The sequence below is a fragment of the Gigantopelta aegis genome, chromosome 3 (assembly GCF_016097555.1).
Source record: "Gigantopelta aegis isolate Gae_Host chromosome 3, Gae_host_genome, whole genome shotgun sequence".
Lineage (NCBI taxonomy): Eukaryota > Metazoa > Mollusca > Gastropoda > Neomphalida > Peltospiridae > Gigantopelta > Gigantopelta aegis.
The window spans coordinates 2,604,097-2,623,695 of NC_054701.1; the positions used below are offsets into that span (position 1 = coordinate 2,604,097).

General features: G+C 38.0%; 2 protein-coding genes across 3 annotated transcripts in view; one reads left to right on the top strand and one right to left on the bottom strand.

Annotated features, from left to right (window-relative positions):
- Positions 1 to 4,142: 4,142 nt before the first annotated feature.
- On the bottom strand, positions 4,143 to 15,913 carry LOC121367382 (UPF0545 protein C22orf39 homolog). The gene is made up of 4 exons (XM_041491525.1): positions 15,818 to 15,913; positions 11,620 to 11,665; positions 7,272 to 7,390; positions 4,143 to 4,804 (listed from the first exon to the last, which is right to left on the bottom strand). The coding sequence occupies exons 1-4, from the start codon at positions 15,881 to 15,883 to the stop codon at positions 4,583 to 4,585; spliced, it is 453 nt and encodes a 150-aa protein (XP_041347459.1). The 5' UTR covers positions 15,884 to 15,913; the 3' UTR covers positions 4,143 to 4,582.
- A 217-nt stretch (positions 15,914 to 16,130) lies between these two features.
- The window catches only part of LOC121367381 (2-oxoglutarate and iron-dependent oxygenase domain-containing protein 2-like), a 10,249-nt gene continuing 6,780 nt past the window's right edge, over positions 16,131 to 19,599 (top strand). The window contains exons 1-2 of one of the 2 annotated variants that reach the window (XM_041491523.1): positions 16,131 to 16,317; positions 18,840 to 18,896. In XM_041491523.1, the coding sequence (XP_041347457.1) occupies positions 16,183 to 16,317; positions 18,840 to 18,896 (192 nt within the window). In that variant the 5' untranslated portion in view covers positions 16,131 to 16,182. The remainder of the gene's footprint in view (positions 16,318 to 18,839; positions 18,897 to 19,599) is intronic. The other variant, XM_041491524.1, reaches the window with a different exon arrangement.

The following is a 19,599-nucleotide window of genomic DNA, read 5'->3' on the forward strand; positions in this document are numbered from 1 at the left end:
GGTCGTGGCCTCTCATTGCTTTTGCCCCCCCCAATTTTGGCGAGATCTCGCGGTTTGCGTCCTCGGGTAACTCCGCAACGGGCACATGCGCAGTGGAATGAGAAAGAATATTGTGGGGAAAAGAGATAAAAGTTTGTTTTGTTTAACGACACCTCTAGAGCATATTGATTTATTAATCATCAACTACTGGAATGTCAAACAATTGGTAATTTTGATCATATGCACTTTTCCAGACAGGACAACACATACCACGACTTTTGATATACCAGTCCTGGAGAATTGGGTTGAAGCGGGGGGGGGGGGGGGGGGGGGGGGGGGGGGGGCTATCATAGAAAAGTCCACTGATATCGCTATATCCCGATCGTTGATTTCTCCGAGACCTGTCAGTGAATATCCTCTTTGCTGATCAGTTTAGTTACTAAGCAATACAATCATACCTCATCAGAATGGTGCTTCACCAATTTCAACTTATTTTCATGCTTATATCCAATTAAAGTTCAAGCACGCTTTCCTGAGCACACACCTCGGCTATGTGGGTTGTCTGTCCAGGACAGTGGGTAAGTTGTTAGTGGTTAGTCAAAGAGAAGTCGGCGTAGTGGTCTTACAGCTACCCATTGAGTTGTTAAAACACTGGGTGGGAGCCGGTACCGGGCTGCGAACCCAGTACATACCAGTGTAATGTCCGATGACAACCATGCCACCGGTTTTCTCCCATTTGGTGAGGTTTTCCGTATATAGGTGTAAGACGTGTCGGTGTACGTTATTATCATTGAACTTACAGCTATTGGACAAGCCAGTAATCCACGCTGGTGCCATCCGCCATGTCACCACCACTCGACATTCCTGGACACAACAGTGATTAATCGTTACAAGTTATCCACGAGCTGTAAGCACAAAGCGGAGAAACCCAGTTTCGTTTACAGCGCCTTTCCCTGTGGCCTATATTAAAAGTGGGGAAATACGAACACGTATTATTTATTGATAGTAGTAGATCTTCCATCTTGAGGGAGTATATAAGACATCAGTTCAGTATTTACACTGTATTTAGCACAGCGCGTGTGTTTACAACAACAACAGAAAGAGAGAACATTTTACTGATTTACAAATTAATTAAAAACAGAATATCGTCAACGATAAGTTTAGTGACAATGGAATCTGTGTTGACTGAAGAAGACAATATTGGGTGTGTGTGTGAAGTGATAGAGGCAGAACGTGTGTCTGTGACAGAGTTCAGTGGACACAGCTCGACTACAGTCGACCCACCAGACGAGGTGTGTGAAGTGATAGAGGCAGAACGTGTGTCTGTGACAGAGTTCAGTGAACACAGCCCGACTACAGTCGACCCACCAGGCGAGGTGGATATTCTGGATGACGAAGCACCGCGGTACGATCTCGTACACTTGAGAAACACGGGCATGGTGGGGCTGTTCGTGAAAGCGGACCACCGATCGCTCACGGTTGTGGCCGAGCCGCTGGCCGAAGAAGACAAGGCGTTCGTGTTCTCCCGGGAAACCGTTTCGGCTGTCACACGAGACGAACGATTCGTCTCACTGGTCTCGCTCACAAACAACAGGCGAGGAATAACTTTCGAGATCGTTCCCAACCTTAACGACACGGGCAGTGACGTCATTGAACTCGGATTGAGGAAAAAAGATAACGGAGGACAGAATCGTTTGGATTGGTTTGTCGTCAGACTTGAAAGCGGGTACGCGATGCTAGAGTCGCTCTATCTAACCGGATATTACGTCAGCATTGAAAGACGAGGCGTTGTCCTCAGAAAACCGACTGAATTTCCTCCAAGTGAAAACTATTTTGTCGACATGCAGACGGTGACTATACCTGTACCAAAACGTGGCAGATTTGCAAAAGCGATGGTCAGAATAGCGAAAGTTTTAAAAGGGTGTGTTAAATGACCTAACTTTACGAGTACCGGTACTTCAACAAGAGCAGTCATACTCAGTGGCTCAAGTTGCTAGACGCTTTACCAGCTGGACTAAAACACACGGATCGCCTTCAGATCAGAGTTTTGGTAACGGACACACAGTACAGAGTTCACTGGCTCAGTCGGTCAACACCAAGCCCCATAAAAACAGCAGTCCACCGTTTCGGAACATTCATGTTAACTGAGCGTATACCGGGTAACGGGAATCTCCATACGAACAGTTCTGTTCAGTAATGCTGGTACGTTAAAGGATAGCACTGTGTTTAGTAATAATAGTAGGTGTTCAGTAATGATGGTATTAGGTTTCGTGTTCAGTATTAAATGATAGTACTAATATTAAAATAACATGTACATATGTGTCGTAAATACTAAAAATGAAATATATAATAAAAACAAAATGAATATTCTTATCAGGTTGTTTTATTGATTTCCATAGGGAGTAGCTCTTTTGGCTTCAACTTGTGAATACATCCACTGGGCTGTAACACTAACACACACACACACACACACACACACACACACGCCCCCGCACACACCAAACTTGGGCTCACCCTGTCCATTGCCAATGAAAAGTGGCTACAACATTTAGTGTTTAGTGGTCCATAAATTAACCAATGTTGAATAATTTTCAAAGAAATGCCCATCATATCTGAAAAGTGGCTAAAACAAACACTATTACAGTGTGAGCCGTACCACTGGAAACTGCTATACTACTAGTCTAGGTAACCTCCAGCTAGGTAAACGAGTTCTTTTAAACTTGGACACTTTTTGAAATAACGGGAAGGGGGAGAGGAGGGGTGTCAACTGTCCGGTCCCAGCCCGCATCACTAGGAATGACGCCTGATGCAGTGATGATGCTTTCATGTATTCTGTAACACTACACACTGCTGCTCTCCATTTAGTGATACGGATCACGGTTTTTCGTTTGGGCGACACTACCAGGGGAAAGCTGAGATTGCTTTCATTAAGTATCATCCTCAAAGTGAAACAAAATATCAAATACCAGTCCAAATGCTTAAAAACAAATCACATGATGGCTGTGGTTGGTCACGTGATCCTGATCAAGTTATCAAAAAGTTACTAGTTGACTGTGGGTGTGGGTAATTTTTGGAATGCTTCCATCAGAGAACTGTCTAAGCACGCCTATCGTGTGTACAACCTCTAAGTTCGCCAGAGAGTCCTGTCCATGAGAGGTTAGTTGATTGGATTGCTACACCGTATATTGTATAAATATAGTACACTAAATGAACTGGCCGGTCATAGCATTTTTATGAAATGAGAGAACAGTTTTCGTATCTGACGAGCAAAACCGAGTCAGATACCAACACTATTCATGCGTTTCAACGCAGTAGAACGCAGATATCGATATCTACTACACATCATTTGTCTACGAATTGGCCAGCAAGTGATATACATCACGCCAATATTACACTAGTTAGATACTGAGTGATTGTTACGACATGAGCAATATCTGGCACTGGTGTAATAAATAGCTTTAGTAAATGATTGCTTAACAAAAGCTCCAGTATGAGCAGAACCCATGGGCTGTTGAGTGTTGGATCAAAGATTTCGTTTGTTGAGAAATTATAATAGCTCACCCATGTAGAATGCTTACCCAAAGGTGTTATGGACTGTACGATTGAACATCCACAGCAAACCTGTACGTGTTTCCCGTCTGAACCTATACACAACACCTGGGCGTTGGTGAGTGATATCATGATTTATAGTCACGGGGGAAATCCTGGCGAAAGTGTTTATGGAAGATTACTTCCTGCTGTCTATTATAAGTATATATGGCAGGTGTGGGATTATTCTCTCTATCTATATCGGCATACATTAGACACTTAACAGGTGCTGTACGAAGTGTTGCTGGAACCTAAACTGGTGTACGAGGTGTTGCTGGACACTAAACAGCTGTTGTACGAGATGTTGCTGGATACTAACAGCTGTTGTACGAGGTGTTGCTGGACACTTAACAGCTGAGGTGTTGCTGGACACTAACAGCTGTTGTACGAAGTGTTGCTGGACACTAACAGCTGTTGTACGAGGTGTTGCTGGAAACTAAACAGCTGTTGTACGAAGTGTTGCTGGACACTAAACAGCTGTTGTACGAGGTGTTGCTGGACACTAACAGCTGTTGTACGAGGTGTTGCTGGACACTAACAGCTGTTGTACGAGGTGTTGCTGGACGAATATTCCCTCTGTTTTATCTCTTTATTATCCACAGCATTCAAAACACTGGGCTGTAAATACTGTATATCATTCAAAACACTGTACTGTAAATCATTCAAAAACACTGTGCTGTAAATACTGTTATCACACGTGGAGTATAAAATCTCAAAGGCTTCAAGCTCTTGTTTTTATAGACATCTGCTTTTATATAGGGTATGTCCCTTTAATTTTATTTTCTCTCCACACAAAATTTAAAGAACACACCTGAGAATAAAACCATTCATAGTGTTGTTCTCACTTAGAAAATAACTGATTTTGAAAAGATGTTTATAAATACAATACATGCACACCCACTGAGATACTACCCTCTCTCAATATCTATATACATGTATATATATATATATTTTACATGTTTCTAAACCTTTACATGCTATCACAAAAAATATGTTTCTAAACCTTTACATACTATCATAAAATAACACATAAGGAATTGGCTGTCTCAGTTTGTGGAGGTGACAGTCCAGTCTGCGAGACTCTGCCTAGAATGGTGTTTTGTTTTTGTTTTGTCCACTTCTCCAAGTGGGCGTTCCACTCGGGTGGGGGTGAGGTTCTGTATTCCCAGACGTCGTTACCTCTAGCAGCTGCAAGTCTCGTCTTCATCCTCACTCTCTCATGCTCCAGAACCTTCTCCTGATGACAAGAAAACACGGGACAATCTTATTGTAAAGTTAGATTGGATGTCAAACATTTGGTAATTCTGAAAACACGGGACAATCTCATTGTAAAGTTAGATTGGATGTCAAACATTTGGTAATTCTGAAAACACGGGACAATCTCACTGTAAAGTTAGATTGGATGTCAAACATTTGGTAATTCTGAAAACACGGGACAATCTCATTGTAAAGTTTGACTGGATGTCAAACATTTGGTAATTTTGACAGTCATCAGAAGAAACCAGGTACATTTTCCCATTATTTTTTTTTTTTTGTCCGACGACACCACTAGAGCACATTGATTATTAATCATCAGCTATTGGATGTCAACCATTTGGTAATTTTGACATATAGTCTTAGAGAGGAAATCTGCTACATTTTTCATTAATAGCAATGGATCTTTTATATGCACCATCCCAGACATGATAGTACATACCACAGCCTTTGATATACCAAGCGTGGTGCACTGAATAGTGTGAGAAATAGCCCAATGAGTCCACTGATGGGGATCGATCTAGACTGATCGCGCATCAAGCGAATGTTTTACCACTGGGCCATGTCCCATCCTTTTCCATTGGCAGCAAGCAAACATCACGGCCTTTGACCAGTTTGGAATGAGAAAAAAGCAATCAGTTGAATGGATCCACTGAAGTGATTCGATCCTGTGACGCAAGCACCTCAGCTGAGCAATCAACTGACTAAGCTAAATCCCACCCCTAATCTCATTGTTTACAAACCTGTAACACATTTGGATAAAGTTACAATTGAGTGAAACATGAGTCTGTGACTTTGAAATGGTGAAATACCCTCTAAAAACTGTTACTTCTCAGATGCATGTGCATTTTTAAAAATATGAGAAATGCATTTTGTGATATTAAAAACACCAGGATGACCAAAAATACTTCGAATGTACGAAAATTGATAATCTAAACAATAAAATCTAAGTAAAGTATGATTTAAGTTATAATAGTCAAAAATATGTTTTAGTGTTTAAAAACTAGGGTATGTCCCTTTAAAATGCTTATATAATGTATGTTTGCAATGGTGTATGTTGTTAGTGCCAACGAGAACCCATTCTATTGACTATCTTCATTTGAAGTTGGGAATGGATTGGGAGATGACAGCTGTGTAATGAGACCTCTTTGACAGTTATGGCCCTTGGATAAATTCCCATAAAAGTCAAACTTGATCTGGCTATAACTGTCAATAATAGGTAAATCCCCATGAATAAATGAATTAATGTTTAACGAAACGCAACACACACAAAAAATATTGTTGTCAAAAAATCCCTATGAATAAATGAATGAATGTTTTACGAAACCAAGCACAAAAACAAATATATCAGTTATTGTTGTCACAAAATCCCCATGAATAAATGAATGAATGTTTTACGAAACCAAGCACAAAACCAAATATATCAGTTATTGTTGTCACAAAATCCCCATGAATAAATGAATGAATGTTTTACGAAACCAAGCACAAAACCAAATATATCAGTTATTGTTGTCACAAAATCCCCATGAATGTCAAACTTGATCTGTAACTTTACATGATAAACCTATACACAACATTTCAACTCAACATCTTGAGGCTTTGCACACATACATGGGACAGACAAACAGGAGAATGGAGATAAAAGCAATAGTCCCCTCTGGCTGAACTGGTAGGGGACTAAAAACCATACATGCAGTGAAAATAATTCTGAAGATTGTCCACCTTTCTATTGTTCAAAACTTGTGTACTTTAACTGACATGATTAGCAGTGTAAATGAAATACAACACTTCTGTTTTAGAAGTGTGATGAGTCCTGGAAAGTGTTAGGAGAGTCGCAAATTGACCACCTTTCACCGGCCTCGGTGGTCACGTCGATAAACCATCTCACATGAGGTTGACAGGTACATGGTTTGCAGCCCAGTACCGGTTCCCACTCGGAGTAAGTTTTAACAAGTCAATGGGTAGGTGAAAGATGACTACACCAACTTCGCTATCACTAATTAACTAACATCTAACCACTAACCCACTGTCCTGGACAGAAAGCCCAGATAGGTGAGGTGTGTACCCAGGACAGCGTGATTGAACCTTAATTGGAAACATGATCAAAAATAAGTTGAAATGAATGAACACCTTTCAATAAAAAAAAATGCAGTAAATGATATTTCTACATTCATGTGACCATTTGAGAACAATGATCTTCAGCTCGCCTTGATGTATACAGCCAGTGCTCGGGGTGAAGACTGATAGCGCTACTTAAAGGTGTTTTGTCAGACCAAGCAGCACTTAAAGGTGTTTTGTCAGACCAAGCAGCACTTAAAGGTGTTTTGTCAGACCAAGCAGCACTTAAAGGTGTTTTGTCAGACCAAGCAGCACTTAAAGGTGTCAGATCAAACAGCACTTAAAGGTGTCAGACCAAGCAGCACTTAAAGGTGTTTTGTCAGACCACTTACAGCTGCATCTGGAGAACTGGTGTCCATAAACCTCACACAGTTGTCAAGGTCACGCTTCCATTGGTTACAGTCTTCGAGAGTACCAAACACATAGTACTGGTTGAATCTGCCGCGTAAACCTACAACACATAAACATAATTCAAACCTACAACACATCAACACAATTCAAACTTGCAACACATCAACACAATTCAAACTTACAACACATCAATATAATTCAAACCTACAACACATCAACATAATTCAAACCTACAACACATCAACATAATTCAAACCTACAACACATCAACACAATTCAAACCTACAACACATCAATATAATTCAAACCTACAACACATCAACACAATTCAAACCTACAACACATCAACACAATTCAAACCTACAACACATCAACATAATTCAAACCTAAAACACATCAACATAAATGTTGATATTTTAGTGTGTAGAATGAATTGTTTAGTCTTCGAGAGCACCAAACATATAACACTGGTTCACTCTACCATAATGAAGATGCACGTGTGTGTGATATAATATAACACTGGTTCACTCTGCCATAATGAAGCTGCACATGTGTGTGATATAGTATAACACTGGTTGAATCTGCTATGATGAAGTGCATGTGTGTGATACAATATAACACTGGTTGAATCTGCTATGATGAAGTGCATGTGTGTGATACAATATAACACTGGTTGAATCTGCTATGATGAAGTGCATGTGTGTGATACAATATAACACTGGTTGAATCTGCTATGATGAAGTGCATGTGTGTGATATAATATAACACTGGTTGAATCTGCCATGATGAAGATGCATGTGTGTGTGATACAATAGAACACTGGTTGAATCTGCTATGATGAAGTGCATGTGTGTGATATAATATAACACTGGTTGAATGTGCCATGGTGAAGATGCAGGTGTGTGTGATATAATATAACACTGGTTGAATGTGCTATGATGAAGATGCATGTGTGTGTGATATAATAGAACACTGGTTGAATCTGCCATGATGAAGACGCAGGTGTGTGTGATATAATATAACACTGGTTGAATCTGCTATGATGAAGTGCATGTGTGTGATATAATATAACACTGGTTGAATGTGCTATGATGAAGATGCACGTGTGTGTGATATAATAGAACACTGGTTGAATGTGCCATGGTGAAGATGCATGTGTGTGTGATATAATAGAACACTGGTTCACTCTGCCATAATGAAGATGCATGTGATATAATAGAACACTGGTTGAATCTGCCATGATGAAGATGCATGTGTGTGTGTGATATAATAGAACACTGGTTCACTCTGCCATGATGAAGATGCAGGTGTGTGTGATATAATAGAACACTGGTTCACTCTGCCATAATGAAGATGCATGTGTGTGTGATATAATAGAACACTGGTTGAATCTGCCATAATGAAGATGCACGTGTGTGTGATATAATAGAACACTGGTTGAATCTGCCATAATGAAAATGCACATGTGTGTGATATAATAGAACACTGGTTGAATCTGCCATAATGAAGATGCACATGTGTGTGATGAAATAGAACACTGGTTGAATCTGCCATAATGAAGATGCACGTGTGCATGATATAATAGAACACTGGTTGAATCTGCCATAATGAAGATGCACGTGTGCATGATATAATAGAACACTGGTTGAATCTGCCATAATGAAGATGCACGTGTGTGTGATATAATATAACACTGGTTGAATCTGCGATGATGAAGATGCAGGTGTGTGTGATATAATAGAACACTGGTTGAATCTGCCATGATGAAGATGCACGTGTGTGTGATATAATAAAACACTGGTTGAATCTGCCATGATGAAGATGCACATGTGTGTGATATAATAGAACACTGGGTGAATCTGCCATAATGAAGATGCACGTGTGTGTGATATAATAGAACACTGGTTGAATCTGCCATGATGAAGATGCACGTGTGTGTGATATAATAGAACACTGGTTGAATCTGCCATGATGAAGATGCACGTGTGTGTGATATAATAGAACACTGGTTGAATCTGCCATAATGAAGATGCACGTGTGTGTGATATAATAGAACACTGGTTGAATCTGCCATAATGAAGATGCACGTGTGTGTGATGTAATAGAACACTGGTTGAATCTGCCATGATGAAGATGCACGTGTGTATGATATAATAGAACACTGGTTGAATGTGCCATAATGAAGATGCACGTGTGTATAATATAATAAAACACTGGTTCACTCTGCCATAATGAAGATGCATGTGTGTATGATATAATAGAACACTGGTTGAATCTGCCATAATGAAGATGCACTTCTTGTGTATGATATAATAGAACACTGGTTGAATCTGCTATGATGAAGTGCATGTGTGTGTGATATAATAGAACACTGGTTGAATCTGCTATGATGAAGTGCATGTGTGTGATATAATAGAACACTGGTTGAATCTGCCATGATGAAGATGCACGTGTGTGTGATATAATAGAACACTGGTTGAATCTGCTATGATGAAGTGCATGTGTGTGATATAATAGAACACTGGTTGAATCTGCCATGATGAAGATGCACGTGTGTGTGATGTAATAGAACACTGGTTGAATCTGCCATGATGAAGATGCACGTGTGTGTGATGTAATAGAACACTGGTTGAATCTGCCATGATGAAGATGCATGTGTGTGTGATACAATAGAACACTGGTTGAATCTGCTATGATGAAGTGCATGTGTGTGATATAATAGAACACTGGTTGAATCTGCCATGATGAAGATGCACGTGTGTGTGATGTAATAGAACACTGGTTGAATCTGCCATGATGAAGATGCACGTGTGTGTGATGTAATAGAACACTGGTTGAATCTGCCATGATGAAGATGCACGTGTGTGTGATGTAATAGAACACTGGTTGAATGTATAATAGAACACTGGTTGAATGTGCCATGATGAAGATGCACGTGTGTGTGATGTAATAGAACACTGGTTGAATGTGCCATTATGAAGATGCACGTGTGTGTGATATAATATAACACTGGTTGAATCTGCCATGATGAAGATGCACATGTGTGTGATATAATAGAACACTGGTTGAATGTGTCATAATGAAGATGCACGTGTGTGTGATATAATATAACACTGGTTGAATCTGCCATAATGAAGATGCACATGTGTGTGATATATTAGAACACTGGTTGAATGTGCCATAATGAAGATGCACGTGTGTATGATATAATAAAACACTGGTTCACTCTGCCATAATGAAGATGCATGTGTGTATGATATAATAAAACACTGGTTGAATCTGCCATAATGAAGATGCACGTGTGCATGATATAATAGAACACAATGGTTGAATCTGCCATAATGAAGATGCACGTGTGTATGATATAATAGAACACTGGTTGAATCTGCCATGATGAAGATGCACGTGTGTGTGATATAATAGAACACTGGTTGAATCTGCCATGATGAAGATGCACATGTGTGTGATACAATATAACACTGGTTGAATCTGCCATGATGAAGATGCACATGTGTGTGATATAATAGAACACTGGTTGAATGTGTCATAATGAAGATGCACGTGTGTGTGATATAATATAACACTGGTTGAATCTGCCATAATGAAGATGCACATGTGTGTGATATATTAGAACACTGGTTGAATGTGCCATAATGAAGATGCACGTGTGTATGATATAATAAAACACTGGTTCACTCTGCCATAATGAAGATGCATGTGTGTATGATATAATAAAACACTGGTTGAATCTGCCATAATGAAGATGCACGTGTGCATGATATAATAGAACACAATGGTTGAATCTGCCATAATGAAGATGCACGTGTGTATGATATAATAGAACACTGGTTGAATCTGCCATGATGAAGATGCACGTGTGTGTGATATAATAGAACACTGGTTGAATCTGCCATGATGAAGATGCACATGTGTGTGATACAATATAACACTGGTTGAATCTGCCATGATGAAGATGCACGTGTGTGTGTGATATAATATAACACTGGTTGAATCTGCCATGATCAAGATGCACGTGTGTGTGATATAATATAACACTGGTTGAATCTGCCATGATGAAGATGCACGTGTGTGTGATACAATATAACACTGGTTGAATCTGCCATAATGAAGATGCATGTGTGTGTGATATAATATAACACTGGTTGAATCTGCCATGATGAAGATGCACGTGTGTGTGATATAATAGAACACTGGTTGAATCTGCCATGGTGAAGATTCATGGAATTCACGGAAGCCAAATTTGCAGTCTTGTCTGTAAATGTATATGTGTGTATCTGTGTCTTAAAAAAATAAATAAAAAATACCTACTCTTGCAGTCATGATATTCTTCTCTGTAAAAATCACAGGGTCGGATCTAAGATAACATAATAACATCTATTAGATTTGAGATGATTTAGTGGCATGCTATCTATATCAGTTATTATTACAATACTCTATGTGTACACAATGTATTAGATTGGTGAAGCTGGAAGAGAGTCATATCACACTGAGGAGGCGGGTCCTGGGTTTTTTTAAAGAGTAAATAAAAGCATAAAATGTTTATGATGAATGCGACCATGACACAAAATTGCCACTTAATAAAAACATTTTACAAAATATTATTTCATGCTGCCTGAGCAGAAGATATTTTTTGCTATTTTATTTACATTTTGACCATTGTTTTTACAAATTACACATAAAAATGGAACATTTTTGTAATATGACGACAGGCCATAATGATAATTTTGACGATGAAATGAGCATTTTTTTTCGCCCAAAGTCAGCACAAGTCGATAAGTTATTAGGAATAGTGAGAAGTCGAAGTCGCCATAATATTCTGGACCTAATCCGATTTTAAAAATGAAATCACACAACAGATGTCAAGACCCCGACTTGTTTATTGTCATAGCTCACTTGGCACCTTGTCGCTGATGTTGGACAGTGTTTTCACTTTGGCACCAGACTGTATCCTTGAGTGGACAGGAACCAGGATATTAACAGAAAATAGTTTATATACCAGACTGTATCCTCGAGTGGACAGGAACCGGCATATTAACAGGAAATAGTTTATATGCCAGACTTTCCTCTAGTGGACAGGAACCGGCATATTAACAGGAAATAGTTTATATGCCAGACTGTATCCTCTAGTGACCAGGAACCGGCATATTAACAGGAAATGGTTTCAATGCCAGACTGTATCCTCGAGTGGACAGGAACCGGCATATTAACAGGAAATAGTTTATATGCCAGACTGTATCCTGGAGTGGACAGGAACCGGCATATTAACAGGAAATAGTTTATATGCCAGACTGTATCCTGGAGTGGACAGGAACCGGCATATTAACAGGAAATAGTTTATATGCCAGACTGTATCCTCCAGTGGACAGGAACCGGCATATTAACAGGAAATGGTTTATACGCACGCACACTATAGTGTTTTACCTTGTTCAATTTCAAAATCAACCAACAAATGTTAATACTCATGACAAATTTTGTTGTGAAGAGATCAAATACATGTCATAGTCTAATGTTGACCTTATTCAGATACACCCGTAATCGGACTATTGTTTCTCAAAGTGCTGCGTGTCGCATCGTATGCTGTGACCAGTCAAGCATTGTCAATCCTCGCCCACATTCATTTAAGTAATGCCAGAAAATACTAATAAATTCTAATACATAATGGGGGAAATCAAAGTTTGTAAGCATTGTAATATATTACTTGTAGTCGGTGAAAGAGACTTAAAGAATTAATAATAAAAAATTAGGGGTAAATTTTAATTGCAATTGCTTGTGGTTCAATTAAGCATTATTTTATATCTAATTTTATCACCTTTCATTTCCAAGGGATGCAATGTCTATACATTTAACCTTTTGATGTGGAGAAGGACATTTAGGCCACTTACAGCTTTACAGGGAAAGCAATATCTGTATCATTTTAGCAGTGCTGTGAATCAAACATTTACTGTGCATTGCATGTGAGCGCTTTTTTGCAGTCAACAAGAAATACAAAATGTTCTATTAATGAGAAAGTTAACTCTTACTTATTGTGATAATATGTTTACTTTACAATGTCCACTAAGTTAACGTTTCTTGGCAATGACGTAAACAAAATGATGACTCCCATGAAATTGCATGTGATTTGCTGGCTATTTTTATTTACAAAGCAACTGACAACTGTTATAAACTGTACATAAATGCTTTTAAATTCTACATTGTTAAATAATATATCTATTTTTACTACTTTACAGTTATTCTTTTTGTTATTTTATGAATTAAAGTTGAATTTATTTGATTAAACTTTTTAGTGATTTTTGTCAGATTAGATAAATTCACGGGAGGTGTGGCCTCAAAATATATTTCCCCTTAAAGGTCCACAATCATGGCACATTATTAATACACAGTATATCAAACAAATACATAAACATTACAGTATTAAAAATAAAAAACAAAAATACCGTCCCAGTTATTAATAAAGTGACTTTTTGTAAAACGCTTGGGGAAAAAACCCACTGCTCAGTCGATTTGACCCACATCAGACCTGTGACATAGCATCAGGCATTCTGTTAGTAGGTCAACATGCTGACAGCAGAGAATGATTGTTAAAAAAACAGCTGATTCTTAACAGACGCTAGTTTAGACATTTTGGTCTTAACACATTTGTACATCTACTCTAATGGTACCTCGATTGGTGAGGAAGTGGTATATAAGCACATTAACCTAGTTACCTACCTACCTGTGAGACAGCAGAACACAAGTTCAGTACCGACTTTTAAAAATGGGATATTAACATTTGACTGTAATAAAAATATGTGTTCAGATCAGAACGCATTTAAAACAACAAGCAGAATAAATAACATTATTTTCTGTATTAATATCACATAAAATAAGGATCTGAATTTATTGTCTTAGACAGATTGGTATGATGCCGATATAGATATATATATAGTGTGTGTGTACATGCGTGTGTGTGTATATACAACTTTGTGTGTGTGTATGTATGTATGTGTGTGTGTATATATATATATACATACATACGCACGCGCGCAATGTTTGTATTTAATTATGAAATACAAGCCCCATATTCTTTTTATCGTTCTAGGCTTGGTACCTTCCACTGGCGTAGGCATGATTTTATATTGGGATTGGGGGAGGGGGGGGGGGGAGAACCCACACTATGTATATACATGTGTATATATGATTTTATCAAATTTAATAGTTTTAAAAAAAAATTGATGGGGGTGGGTTCTAGTAGGCCCCCTCCCTACATTACCACTGCAGGGACAGCGCATGGCCTAACACTTTTCAAAGAGGCACTTTTGTGGGTTATATTTGTTGTATCTGTGAAAATGTCCTCAACTAATTTGAAAAAAAGAGTCGTACCACTATATTATACACTGCCACTCGTGCTCTGGTACCCTCCCCGCCTCCTCCCCCTCACCCTTTTGAGCTCTAGTTTTACTCATGCTCGTTGTGGTTTCTTGTTTGCTGTATTATGCGCAATTGTAGAACATGTGCCGGTGGGGATACAGGCTTGGAACAGATATGTTTAAAAAAATAATAATAACAAAAATAATAACAAAAATAGGTGTCATATTTATCGACCACCTTAAATAATTGTCGTAATTCCCAGGGATGAAGTGGTTACTGCAGATCCTATCCCATCATGATGGTCCTTTCCATTATGCACGGGTTCTGTTTAAGTCTTAATAACCACTTCCATGCAAACCCTGTGATTGTTGGTTTGTTTAAAGTTTGGAAAAACTGCTGCTTTGATACATCCAAACACTAAACAAAGGTTCACCATATTTTCAATTTGAAAACTATCTCCAAAAGAATATTCCATCCATACAATTCAATATAATATAATACAATTTTCGCATTTTAAAATATGTGTTCCACCTTCCCAGTAAAATGTCTGAAAGGCTGCGAATCATGCTTTCATGTTATGCCAGTTAGCGCGTCATGGGGTCACGTGACTTGGCTCTTGGAGTCGACGGGCGTTTTGGCAAGTGATGGGAAAAACATTACTTTTTATTGCAAATATATTAAAAACGTGTCAATTTTTTTTAATTTATTTTATTGATACTTCATATATATTGTAAAAGGTATACGTAGAAACCAAACAATAGTGAATTACGTTTTTGATAAACGTTGACCTTTAAAAGGGTTAATTAAATTAATGCTGAATCAGTGAATGATTCAAATACATTTTAAATGCAATATGCATTACAAATTTAGTTTTGACTGCATTACAAATATGATTAGAACTACGGCCCCTTTGTTGATTGTCAATTAAATTATGTAATCGGGTCAAAACCACAAATAGTATTATCGAAGTCGTGAATTAGGAACGAATTTAATTTGGTACGAAATTGAAATATGACGAGAAGAGTTATTTCCCATATCATGGTCCGCGTAGATTGTTAGCCATAATAAACTGGATACTTTCGATTGTTTCACAACTAACTCTGTAACTGAAATCAATCTAGTTAAATTCGTATTTTATTTAAATACTTATGATAAATACCATCCATATATCTTTAGGTAATCTCTTTGTTGGCAAAGTAACTTTTTCACCACTGGAGGCAGCCATCTTTCTTTTCCCATTAGAATTAGTATAAAATATAAACTGTAAAAGACAGATTTTGTTTTGTTTTTCTGATCAAGGGAAGAGGTCTATTTGTAAACAAGTACGTTTGTTCTATGTGGTATAAACACATAGAGTAGCTTTAACATTTAGTATATGGTGTTTGACATTTGACCTAGAGTGTAAATCTCATTTAACTTACATTTGTTAAGGTTAAGGATTGCTATTTTCGAATACTAATTTTTAATATATCAAAGGGAAATAACTGTTATCATCAAATTGACGTAGCCGTGATCAATGTTTTAATGAATTCTTTGCAGTCCAAAACTTCGAAATTTTACGTGTGTAAATGTTTTTATAGTAAAAATATTTTTCTTAAATGTTATCGTATGCATGTTGTTTACAAATCAAAAGACCAATTCATTTCCGCCTACGGACAGGTAGGCTTTATTTTGTCGTATTTTTCCTCCTTTGATAACAGAGATCTACATTTAAGTAGACTCCCCTCAAGGTTGTACTATACCAAATAAATTCCCATAGGCGACTATGTTAACGTTTGTGTTTAAAACACTATATGCAATATATGAACTAAACTATGACCCATAAATATTAGTACTACAACCCCAACCTCAAAGTATTAACTGAAGAAAATGGTACCTTTTATGGCTCATTTTCGGTATAACCCGATGTTTTTACAACCACCCTAGTTTCGCACAATATTTCAGTGTCTTTTTTCCAGATGAATTTTTTTTTTTTTTTACAGCCAACACATTCACATTTATCACCAATCACAGGACTATCAAAAGTTGGGTGCACCTCGAACTTTGATCCAGCCAAATGTTATTTGGTTTTGTACTACTTATATCAAAGGGTGTCACAATACATCAATGCATCATGATACTACTGCTGACTATACGATACATGATACCCTTGCTTACTTCGATTCCTATTTTTAATTTTGATTTACCAACACAAATTCATACTGAGGTGTTCTTACTGAAAGTTATTTCCTTCAAGGATGGAAACAGTGAAGTGGAAGAAGGTGTGGCTGCTTATGTCTATGATGTGGCTGCTTATGTCTATGATGTGGCTGCTTATGTCTATGATGTGGCGTTTCCACTTTAACACTGCGGTTAATCAGTGTTTCGCTTTTATTGTGTTTATTTCTAATTTTTAAATCATTTTACCCAAGCTTCAACTTCTTGTTTTACTGGCAAAACACTGTGAATCAAGTATCGTGATACATTTCGTTTTTGTATCGTGATACGTATCATACCGTGACACCCCTACTCCCCTCCCAGTATAGCCATGCAACAATATATATGAACATCCATCCATCTAATCTATCTAATCTGTCTGTCTGTCTGTCTGTCTATTTATCTGTCTATCTACTAGTATCTATCTACTAGTATCTATCCATCCATCCATCCAACCATCCATCCATCCATCTATCTATCTATCTATCTATCTATCTACTAATATCTGTCTGTCTGTCTTATCTATCTACTAGTATCTATCTATCTATCTATCTTATCTATCTTATCTATCTATCTATCTATCTATCTATCTATCTATCTATCTATCTATCTATCTATCTATCTATCTATCTACTAGTATCTATCTATCCATCTATCTATCTATCTACTAGTATCTATCTATCCATCTATCTATCTATATGCTAGTATCTGTCTGTCTGTCTATCTATCTATCTATCTACTAGTATCTATCCATCTATCTATCTATCTATCTAGTATCTATCTATCTATCTATTTTTCTATCTATCTGTCTATCTGTCTGTCTGTCTGTCTGTCTGTCTGTCTGTCTATCTACCAGTATCTATCCATCCATCCATCCATCCATCCATCCATCCATCCATCCATCCATCTATCTATCTATCTATCTATTAGTATAGATAACTGAAATCTAGTACTCACGGACAATACCTTGTGTTTCCCTATCAGCTCACTTGACGGAGCACTGGAGTCTTGAACAGAGAACTCCTGATTTGAATCGATTCAGTAGAAGTTGATTTATCCTTTAAATTTGGAGACATCATGAGGACTGGGTGTGTTCTTACCACAACATTGATAACCCAGTAAGAAGCACAGGCACTTGACACAGATTGATAGGCCCTATACAAGAATAAAACTCTAAATTGTTGTATATTGGTAAATTTGATATATTTTCACAATATTTTGCTCATATTCTCTTTATACATGACGATTTTATTGACATTTAACGAATATTTACATATAGCAAAAATTACGATTCCTACTATATAATAGGGATCGAACCTTTTTGGTATATGTAAATATTTGTTAAATGACAATAAAATTGTTAGGGCCTATGTATTAAGACAGTAAACTCAAATATTGCGGAAATTTTTTTAATTTATCACAATACACAAAATTCACTTTTGTATACTCATCTACAAATATATCACATTGGTTTACCAATATAGAACAATGTTGTGTCAAGTGCCTGCAGTAAGAACTTGTAAGTTTCAACTGCCCAGGGCCCACAGATCTGACAGGTAGTTTCACATAATCAGTGTGGGAGGGAGTTTGTAGCAGTTGTTAATACTGCTAACTGGCAACGACAACGGCTTGTGGCAGTATTCTTAGATGTGCTGAGCGCTCAACTCTTGTAGACTCCCTGCTTTGACTTATCTCTTAGATCTGAAATAGACTCGTCCAAGTTTTATACCTATTGTTGTTATGATATGCAGCTATTTTGATATATTAAACAAAGTCCACACTCAGTCACTATAAGTGGTATTTACGAAAAAGGTATATATGTAATATTTAAGTAATAGTATGTTTGATATATATACTAGATTAGAATGTTTGAAATGTCTTTAGTTCTTTATATAGCGATAGTTTTATCCAAACCAAAAGGCATTTTAAGTGTATATACTAGATTAGAATGTTTGAAATGTCTTTAGTTCTCTATTTAGCGTTAGGCCTTGAAAGAAAAAGGGTGTGACACAGACGAAAAACTCCAGGGTGTGTTACAAGAGGTAAGCGTATTCGCAGTAGCAGGACTCCAGGGTGTGTTACAACAGGTAAGCGTGTCCGCAGTAGCAGGACTCCAGGGTGTGTTACAACAGGTAAGCGTGTCCGCAGTAGCAGGACTCCAGGGTGTGTTACAAGAGGTAAGCGTGTCCTTAGTAGCAGGACTCCAGGGTGTGTTACAAGAGGTAAGCGTGTCCGTAGTAGCAGGACTCCAGGGTGTGTTACAAGAGGTAAGCGTGTCCGTAGTAGCAGGACTCCAGGGTGTGTTACAAGAGGTAAGCGTGTCCTTAGTAGCAGGACTCCAGGGTGTGTTACAAGAGGTAAGCGTGTCCGTAGTAGCAGGACTCCAGGGTGTGTTACAAGAGGTAAGCGTGTCCGTAGTAGCAGGACTCCAGGGTGTGTTACAAGAGGTAAGCGTGTCCGTAGTAGCAGGACTCCAGGGTGTGTTACAACAGGTAAGCGTGTCCGTAGTAGCAGGACTCCAGGGTGTGTTACAACAGGTAAGCGTGTCCGTAGTAGCAGGACTCCAGGGTGTGTTACAAGAGGTAAGCGTGTCCGTAGTAGCAGGACTCCAGGGTGTGTTACAAGAGGTAAGCGTGTCCGTAGTAGCAGGAGAAAATGTTGAATTGGGCGTTCCTGGAATATAAATTATTATGTGACGACATCTTAACACTTTTTAAAGAGTGGTTATTTTATGTCCATTGTATG

Excerpts from the sequence above, each read along its gene's own strand:
- LOC121367382 (XM_041491525.1), bottom strand. The coding sequence starts at position 15,883 with ATGGCTGCCTCCAGTGGTGAAAAAGTTACTTTGCCAACAAAGAGATTA. Across the intron at positions 11,666-15,817 it reads TACCTAAAGATATATGGATG|ATCCGACCCTGTGATTTTTA; the intron begins GTATTTATCATA and ends ATGTTATCTTAG. Across the intron at positions 4,805-7,271 it reads CCAGTTCTCCAGATGCAGCT|GAGAAGGTTCTGGAGCATGA; the intron begins GTAAGTGGTCTG and ends TCTTGTCATCAG.